General features: G+C 45.2%; 2 protein-coding genes across 4 annotated transcripts; both read right to left on the bottom strand.

Moving 5' to 3' along the window:
* Positions 1 to 234: 234 nt before the first annotated feature.
* Positions 235 to 5,811, bottom strand: LOC117852659 (uncharacterized). 2 transcript variants are annotated; one of them, XM_034734851.2, is made up of 6 exons: positions 4,316 to 5,811; positions 4,151 to 4,197; positions 1,969 to 2,366; positions 1,112 to 1,152; positions 738 to 928; positions 235 to 408 (listed from the first exon to the last, which is right to left on the bottom strand). In XM_034734851.2, the coding sequence occupies exons 3-6, from the start codon at positions 2,095 to 2,097 to the stop codon at positions 371 to 373; spliced, it is 399 nt and encodes a 132-aa protein (XP_034590742.1). In that variant the 5' UTR covers positions 2,098 to 2,366; positions 4,151 to 4,197; positions 4,316 to 5,811; the 3' UTR covers positions 235 to 370. The 2 variants fall into 2 exon arrangements, with proteins under 2 accessions (XP_034590742.1, XP_072149463.1); XM_072293362.1 differs by having other exon boundaries at positions 235 to 411; positions 4,316 to 5,796.
* A 276-nt stretch (positions 5,812 to 6,087) lies between these two features.
* On the bottom strand, positions 6,088 to 8,835 carry LOC117852658 (uncharacterized). Of its 2 annotated transcripts, none has more exons than XM_034734849.2 (5): positions 8,424 to 8,835; positions 8,110 to 8,282; positions 7,768 to 8,008; positions 6,639 to 6,775; positions 6,088 to 6,536 (listed from the first exon to the last, which is right to left on the bottom strand). In XM_034734849.2, the coding sequence occupies exons 1-5, from the start codon at positions 8,692 to 8,694 to the stop codon at positions 6,309 to 6,311; spliced, it is 1,050 nt and encodes a 349-aa protein (XP_034590740.1). In that variant the 5' UTR covers positions 8,695 to 8,835; the 3' UTR covers positions 6,088 to 6,308. The 2 variants fall into 2 exon arrangements, with proteins under 2 accessions (XP_034590740.1, XP_034590741.1); XM_034734850.2 differs by having other exon boundaries at positions 8,427 to 8,834.
* Between the last annotated feature and the right edge of the window lie 86 nt (positions 8,836 to 8,921).

Below are 8,921 nucleotides of genomic sequence, written 5' to 3'. Positions count from 1 at the left end.
CCGCCGGGGGACGCCTTGGGGGGTTCGAGGCGCAACTGGTGGAGCATGGAGTGATTTCAGAGCAAACCTTTGTGAATGCTCACACGCTGGGCACGGTTTGTGCATGAGCAATCACCTGTAGAGCTTTTTCACTTTTCACCAGAGGAGCAACATGACTCCCAAGACTTCAGGAAGCAAACGAATTCGGTTGCATGGCATCCAACGCAACAACCCCACAAACAAAAAGAAGGCGCAGGCACCAAAAGAAAAAATTAACATAGATCATTATCAGCTAGCATTACAATATCCTAACCGAGATCGAACAAAAGGGCAAACGAGCACAATTAAAGCCTCTCATCTCAACTCTTTTGCCCCGTGCTCTAGGCCTCATCTAAGCTTGGTGGCCACCAGGATCCTTCTCATGTCCTCCTGCTGCACATGTTAAGTTAGCAATTGCAATATTAAATGTAACACAACATATATGTTATTAATGCACGATAGCTAAAAGGAAAACTATGTGTTCCTAACCAAGCTAAACACCATACTGATGCAGTTCGCATATGCCTTCTCAAATAGCAAGGTGTAAAATAGTAAGATATTTTGCATTCATTTATGTTCATTGGTAGTTTCTCTTAATCGATATTCCCTCCCCTATCAATAGTCATGCTAATAATTCACCAATGATAACAAAATTCGATTCTTAATGCTTGCATAGCTTAAGCCAAGCAAAAGAAAAGGAGGGCATATGAAATAAATACCTGAGGTTTGCATGTTGTTGGCTTGTCTTACGTCCTCTTCCTTCTTCAACCTTGCTACTTTTCTAGAAAGAGCTTCTACTCTGTCCCTCAGTTCGTTCAACTTCGGCTTAACAAAAGTAAAATAAAGCGAACCACCAAACATCAAAATGCAAACACAAGTGTTTGTAGTCGTTATGAATTGTGCCTTTGCGCTGAAAATCACAAATGCAAGTAACAATATCTTATCAGTTATCATATAAACGTTTACAGCTCCTAAAATTGAAATAATGCAGATATATGACTACATAGTGAAAATTGACAATTTGTGACTTGATGACATGTTGGATGAGAGGCCAGAAAAGAAAAGAGAGAGAGAAAGGAACAGGAGGTTGTACCGTTCCAATTTAATGAGATTTTCCTTGTCCAGAGTAGGATCCTGACGAAAAGTAAAGAACGTATCAAACAACATAACAAAAGAAATTGAATACAAGATTGTAACATAGACAATGGCATGATCTCTAATGTAGCTGTAACCATTATTCTCTATTAGAATATACTACAAAGGTGGTTTACCTTGGTTTCAAACTCAAAAGATTTTGTTATTGTTTATGAGTTTGAACTTTCAGGTTAACACGGTTTCAGCCCATGGGAAAAAACTGATCCCCTAGGGGCATTGTTTGTGAGGTCCACCAGTCAAAAATAAAAGAAAAAGAAACAAAAACCTTTCTGGACCACCCTGAAGCAGGAAGTGACTAGTGGGTATAGAGATAGAGACAGTGTTCTCTGGCGAGGCCCTGCGCGGAGAGCTCCATCACACTGTTATGCAGGGAGGAGTCATGGCGAGCCTGCGCAGGAGCTACACCCTCTACAAACTATCCTGCTCGATGAAGCACAGATTTCATCGATCTGCAGCACCCCTTTCAGGCTATTTTGATCTCATTGCCTAAACAACGAATTACATGAAAAAACAACCGTGAAGGAGTGCTTGGTTGAATGGTTGGAAACGGATGCTAAACCGTGGTGATATAGCATGAAAAAGTAGATTAGATTGGTTTGCTTGCCTTTTGCACATGGACTAGTGGATTGGTTTGGATTTGACTGATGTGAGGCTTGCAATTGTGGAAGAATTAAGAGGTTATAATAGCCAGGATGATGATTTATAATAAAGGTAGGTAGAGTAGATCTCAACTACCTAGAGAACGAAATACGTACAAAAATCGAAGAGCACCGCCGATTGCAGGCGGATACATACCTTGATGCTGGTTGGCGGCGGGGAGGACGGGGTAGGGGAGGAGCGACCAAGCCCCGAGTAGAGTCGAGGATGATGCGACGGTGGTGCGCGTGCCATCTTCCTCACCAGGCATCGAAGTGCCGCGGCCATGCCCCCACCACCGCAAATCGGATGGATACGGCGACTTCTCCGAAAGACGAACGAAACCTGCGAAACAACACCGGTGGATTGAATCTGCTCGCAACTCCCCTTCTCTCTCGTCTATTCCCTTTTATTTATATGGCCGTCGCTATGGACTCCAGGTCAGATCGGAGCCATCTAGCCGTCGTACCCCCATCCCCTTGAAGTTCACTCCTCATCTTATCAATATCTCCATGAAGTTTCTCTGTTTCCTGCTGTAGCAAAGAGGAATGGTTTTCCTGCAGAAAGCAAAGGTCCTATTTAGAGATTGCCTCTTGAAACCATTACAAAAAAAAATATAAATACAGGACAAAATACTCAAGACAGCATTTTCAAAAGCTGAAAATGTAAAGAGAGAAGCAGCAATACACGACATCTGAACTGTAATCCATGTGAACACGGTGCACAGTAAAAGTGAGAACTGTTTGTAGGTTACTCGTCTCAATTATATGAAATTGAAATATGCAGTTCTGTATACTAGGTCTAGCTAAAACATTGCAGTCTGTTTCTGTTCTTTGGAGCACACAACAGCAATGACAACAACAACAATGCCTTTTATTCCCAAATCTCAAGCTAGAATCACAATAAAAAAAAAATCCAGCATCATGGATATAAACCAGGGTAGTAGATATGTAGCTTCTGCCCCTTAAACCCTAGACAGGATTTCTGGAAGGCCGCACTCCGAAAGAGAGAGAAGTATGAGTAGGACTGCTCTTGAAAATTGCATCAGATTGGTCTTTCAAATTAGATAATGGATAGCTCAATGCAGACTGACAGTTAGCTGAAACAATGATGGCCACTAGTATTTCCATATGATTGCATATGGGCACAATAATATGACCCTCCTATACAGACAGACATGCCAGGACATCCAGAACACACGCACAAAAAGAAGTATCGGTCTATCTGAACAATACTGCATGATAAGCTGAATAAAAGATTAGGTAACACGTCCAGCCAATGAGCGTTGAGCACAACGAGCAAGACATTCTTGAAGTTCAGAGTGCTGCGGTATGCCATAAAATGTCAGCTACTCAATTGAGGGGGAGGGTCTAACATAGCACATCTCTAATGTTTCTCAAAATTATTTTGCAAAACATTATAAAAATATACAGTAGATAGCAGAACCAAACGGAAAAACTGCGATTGCATAAGAATATAATGGATTAGAACTGAGTTATCTTCTGCACAGGAAATTATAAAATGTTCAGGAAGCATCTATGAAACAAACATGCCTAAAAATTGAAAGCAATCGTTCAAAATAAGAAAAAGTGGCGCACTGCACAACAAAAATGATGATAACTATTTCAAACGTGCATGTCCGCATTGCAGTGTTAATAATCATTTTGACAAGGAAGGTTGGTTTATTCCTCCCCAGATTTGCTGCTGGCATGCCCAGATTATTAGATATCAGACATTTGTTGAAATCCTCAGAGAGGATATAAGCTGATTCAAGCAAGAGTGCAGTGACTGTTGCAAGGCAAGTAGTGAATCTGATAAGCCTGAACTAATGTAGCTTGGTCATGTGATAATAAAATTTTCAAGGTAAACTCAGATCACTGATCTTACCTCAGGATAAAAGGTCAAGTGTTGATAAATGCGAGCAACAATATACCAGTCTCATTATAAATTAAGATGGCCAAAATGATCAAGATATAACAACCAATCATAATCTGATACCCATCAAATGATCATAGCGACCCATAATCCCCATTTCCACACATGATTCCACAAAGTACCAAGGGCCCCATCATGGAATGAAAAGCAGCTCTAAGCAGGGTTATATAAACCTTCATTCCAGTACATTCCAGTAGTGTTCAAATGGAACATTCTAAGACAATCCAGAGAGAAACCAATGCTAAGTGTCTTCACCCAAAAAAAAAAATGCTAAAGCTATGCAATCAAGTTCAATGGAAAGCCAGCAACAGTTTATGTGGAACATGTACATGCTCCCAGATCAATTTCAATGAAAATCCAGGAACAGCTGATACTCGCGACCTAACTGTTTAGCTTTGAACAATACCTGCGAGCTCTGCACTTGCGACTTGAACTTGGAGATAGCATCTCACTCTGCGCACAACGAAGCAAGGCCACCAAATCAGAAGCTAATTAAAAAAACCATCCTTGCAGCCAAATAGCCAATCAAATCAAACCCTAAGAAAAATCCGACACGCAAGTGGGGCGTTACCTTCTGCATCTCCAAAGCCGAGGATCGATCGATCCGGACATGGATGCAGCTCCTCACCCCCCTCGTTGAGCTCAACGATGGTGCAGGCAACTGAACAGCGGGGAAGGCAGCGAAGTCGCCGTTCCGGACCTCACCTAGCTGGTTTCTGAACCCATATCTATCAGCAGCGCGTACGACAGCAAGTCAGGAATATCTCACCCTCGCCCGCCGGTACCGGAGAAGATGAGGAGGGCGGCGCGGGTGGAGGAGCAAGGGGAAAGGAAGGTTGTGCGGGAGATATGCGTGCACATATGGCTACGGATCGCTGGAAAATCCACATCGCCGGCGGCGGGCGGGATGGGGAGCGACGGTCATGACCATGGGAGGATAGCGAAGCAAAACCAGGGGGCAATTTATAACAAATTGGATCACGATTATTAATCACGATCCAGTTTAGGGGGTTTTGTGTAAAATATTAGATCGCGATCAATAGTTGCGATCCAATTTAGGGGGTTATCCGTAAATACTAGATCGCGATTAATAGTCGCGATCCAAATTAGGGAGGTCTTTGTAAAATATGCAATGGCCACCGCCCACCGGTCCTCCTGCCGCCGCCGGCGACGGCCGACGTACGAGCCTGCCGGGACCGGTGGCCCTTCTTCCTGACGGAGAACCAGTTCGTATCCAACTTCCTTTCAGCGTCTGCAGGCTTCGGCGTATGCTGAATTCGAGCTCAGGAAGCGGCATGTCTACGAATGGTCTCCCCTGCCGCTGCACAGCGCAGCCGGCAAATCACTTTTGTTCGCCCCAAAACCATAACGAAAATTCTAAGAAAAATTTCAGAGATAGGGAGTACGGATCCGCAGCATCCTGCAAAGTTTCAAGCTCAGATTCATCGGGCAGAGGAAGAAACAAAAGAGATAAATGTGCAACAGTGCAAGGGGTGTTATTTGAAATCCCGACCAATCCCTTGCCTCAATTGCGCTCCAAATTAACGATTCAATTCTCCACGAAAGATTCAACAAAAACATTGTAGAGGAGGAGAAAGTACAGCTGCATCATCCCACGAAATTTCAAGCTCAGATGAATTCGGGAGTGGGAGAACCGAAAAAGAGAAGGCGGTCGTTATTTGAAATACCGATCACCCCCTGTTCTTCGCGAACTGGACAGGCACCGACCGGCGGCGACGGCGGCCGGCGCTGCAAGCTGCGGCCTCGTCGGGTGCGCGCAAAAGGAGGCCACCGGGAACGGGGCTATCCGAGTATCCGTGGCTCAGGCGCTCAGCGCTTGTCCAGGCGCGGCGGCGACATGAGGAAGGCTGGCGCGGAGCACGCCGGGCGGTGATTGGTGGCGAGGGCACGCGGCAGCGAGGTGAGAATGGGAGACACACTGGGGCGGTGGTGCCTGCGGACGCGGTGGCCGGCGTCGGAGTTCAGGAGCGTGGCGCGGTGCAGGTTGTTTTAGTTCCTTGCTATGCTGAGTTGATGACAGGAGCTGCCTGCTTTGGATTTTACGTTTGCTTCTGTTGCTTTTGCCTGCAATGGCAATGCTGCTCTACACCGTGCTACATTCCTGTATAGCAGCATGGAAACACAAGGTAACAGAGAGCACAATTCAGAACCATATTCGGTCAGACGTCCAGTCAAACTCAAAACTGTCCGGCTGGGATCAAATAAGTAAAAAACAAGACAGTTTTTAACGTAAAGCAACGATTCCTTCATTCTTAAATTTCTTCCGGTAATGGAGACACGCTTCGGGGCAGCATTATAAACATAAAAGGAACCACACAACTATTACTCATTCAGCTCACATGAATACATAACTCAAAACTGTTTGTACATAGCATCAGCCTTCCCGGCATTACAACCCAGTGGGTACCTTACAATTCCAAATGAAACTGTCAGCCACAAGTTACAAGCACGGTAAGTAATTACTGCCACGAAAAACAACAGGTCCACTCGCTCAGAGTTGAGTGGTTAGCTCCAACGCCAGAAGACAGAGTTGCGCAAGCTTATTAATCCGGCAAGGCAGTCCCTCTTTCCAGGTTGTTCTTGATCTCAAGCGTGTACTTGCCAAAGGCCCGCTCGATCTTCTTGTTGAAGTGCTCGTTCCGGTCGTTGATCGAGTCGATGTCCTTGTCTTCGTTGAACTTGCGCCTCCTGCTGAATGATTTCCGCTTCTCTTCACGCTCCTTGAGCTCCTTGACCATTTTGTCGATGTTTTCATCTGGGACCTTTGAGACCTGGGCAACACAAAACACCAATCGATTTAGGGGCTCGTTTCATTTGCACAGGGGCCTTAAAAAAAGACTACAAAAGTATCTGTTGATGTGATATGACGGTACCTTCCCATACTGGAGACTCGAGGCATCACGGTAGAATTCAGGATCAGCTTCCTTAGCTTTATTGTAAGCATCCATGTCAACCTCTATGTTCTTGGTCCTCTTCTTGTATGCATCATACAAGGTCTTTTGATTGAAAACTGCAAGCATAAGCAAAATCTCTCAGATGCAGGGAAAAGATTCGAATACAGAAAGCCAAATTCTGAGTTCCCAGACTTAAGATATACTTGTACAAAAGATTAAGTATTGCAATTCGTAAATGGTACTATAAACAAAAAGATGACACTCAGATAGCAACAGTTGTGCAATATATATGGTTTGCATAGAATATTATGTAGCAAGTAAATGGTTACAAAAGAAAGATATATTTCCCCCTTATGTTGCCAAAAACTTAGCTTATTTTTCTGGTCCAACGGGCATATGAAGGACAAACCAAGTTATTCAGTGAGCTGTGTCTTATGATTATAATACCATTATATCTATGATAGTGTTTGGTTCGTACTAAGGTAACGTAAACGCAAAGGGAATCAAATTACAGTGTATTTGGCGGTGGAATGGGTGATTACCCTCTTTGTTTGGTTGCACTCTGGTAACGTAATCAGATTACGGTGTGGGTGTTGTATCTGATTACGGTGTGGGTGTTGTATCTAATTACGGTGGGGGAGGAGGGGTAACAAGCTTGTATAGATATTATTTAGGTAAGGTATTCGATTACATGTCAATTGATTACAAACTACCGCAACCAAACATATGTAATGGGATTCGTTACCTTCAGTAATCATATTACGTTACATTTGAGCTAACCAAACACCACCTATATGTTACAACTGTTCACACTGTAAGACAATTATCATAGATAAGAATCCTCCAAAGGAAAAGGACCACCACAGTAATGCCTAACCAGACATTCTCCTAAGCACATACAAGCTAGATCCTAATGCAGAAAAGGCAACAATTCACCAGATATTAAACAGCACACAGGAGAGCAGTTGTACAATAAACAAACAGTCATATTATCAGCTTTTGCCAGTATATGCATTCTTCTGAAATTTCAATGGAATAATATTCAATTATTCATTTATCTATATGAGTCAAACCACTGCAGATTTTATGAGCAAAGCGACGAGCTCACCATCCCATCCATAAGGTGCAGGTTCCTTTTCCCATTTCTTGTATTTCCCTTCCGCTGTCTCCTGTGTATCAAGCATGTAAGCCTTTGACATATCAAGGCCATTCGAGTCGAGCAACTTTCCGATCTTCTTCTTTCTGTCCTCCAGCCACTTCTGCTTAGAAACACCTCTACTCTCACCACGAGGCTCCATCCTCTTCTTCTCAGCAACCATCGCCTGCTGGTTCGCCTTCCTTGCTTCGTTCTGAAGGGAATCAAACATAGAGGAAATGAGTGGATATATGGAGCGGGACAATAAAAGGATACACTAGGTAAAGAAAGCTTGGAATCACCGATTCACCATACCATTTTAAGGCGCAGCTCGAAGAGCTTCTTCTGCTTTTCAGTCATCTGCGGGTAACCATCGTCAGCACCAGCGTCCTCCTCCTTCTCAGCATCATTATCATCAGGTTGCTGATCTGCGGCGTCAGACGTGCCAGCACCAATAGAAGGCGGTTGTGGCTCCCCACGCTCCAACCCTAATAACAATGTCAATCAAGCAGACGATAAGCAAACAACAACCTAATGACGACTCGAATTGACCTCTCAAAAACCTTGGCGACGAATTAAATTCGCCCCAAAAAGAATCGAAACTACGAACGGAAAGGGGTCGCTCGCACCACCTGATTCGGCATCGGCGATGCGCTTGAAGCAGTACTCGGAGCAGTCGTGGTACGGGTTGGATGCGTTGACGCAGTTGGGGTGGACGGTGCGCTGCTCCGGCGGGCGCTTCCACGAGTCGGGCAGCTCGTCGTCGAGGCGCTGCCTGGCCTCGGCGATCTTGCGGAGGCAGTAGTCGGAGCACTCGTGGTAGGGGTTGGAGGAGTTGATGCACTCCGGCCGCGACTTCCCCTCCGCCGCCGGCCCCGCCACGGCGTCCTCCTTCCCCATCGGCGCGCCCGGGTCCGGGATCCGGGGGATCGACGCAACCCTATCTAGGTTAGGGTAGGGTCGGTTCGACTCCGTCGGAGACTAAGCTCGCTCGGGTGCGGATTGTGGGGAGACGAGAGGAGACGCGGCGGCGGCGGCGGTGATGCCGTGTCGGGTTGGGCTTTTTGTTGCTCTTTCTCGTTTGGGTTTCGAGCGTGGGAGTTGGACTCATAGTGCGTGGGCCTTTC

This window comes from Setaria viridis, chromosome 4 (assembly GCF_005286985.2).
Source record: "Setaria viridis chromosome 4, Setaria_viridis_v4.0, whole genome shotgun sequence".
NCBI classification, from domain to species: domain Eukaryota; kingdom Viridiplantae; phylum Streptophyta; class Magnoliopsida; order Poales; family Poaceae; genus Setaria; species Setaria viridis.
The sequence above is the reverse complement of the archived record's forward strand: the minus strand, read 5'-3'. Positions and strand labels throughout refer to the sequence as shown.

Bases quoted from the DNA above. Each gene is read 5' to 3' on its own strand.
- LOC117852659 (XM_072293362.1), bottom strand. From the start codon at position 2,097: ATGGCCGCGGCACTTCGATGCCTGGTGAGGAAGATGGCACGCGCACCA. The intron at 1,153-1,968 runs GTATGTATCCGC...ACTTTTCGTCAG, and splicing joins CGCCGCCAACCAGCATCAAG to GATCCTACTCTGGACAAGGA. The intron at 929-1,111 runs GTACAACCTCCT...TGTGATTTTCAG, and splicing joins AATCTCATTAAATTGGAACG to CGCAAAGGCACAATTCATAA.
- LOC117852658 (XM_034734849.2), bottom strand. From the start codon at position 8,694: ATGGGGAAGGAGGACGCCGTGGCGGGGCCGGCGGCGGAGGGGAAGTCG. The intron at 8,283-8,423 runs GTGCGAGCGACC...CATTGTTATTAG, and splicing joins CGCCGATGCCGAATCAGGTG to GGTTGGAGCGTGGGGAGCCA. The intron at 8,009-8,109 runs GTATGGTGAATC...GATTCCCTTCAG, and splicing joins TCGAGCTGCGCCTTAAAATG to AACGAAGCAAGGAAGGCGAA.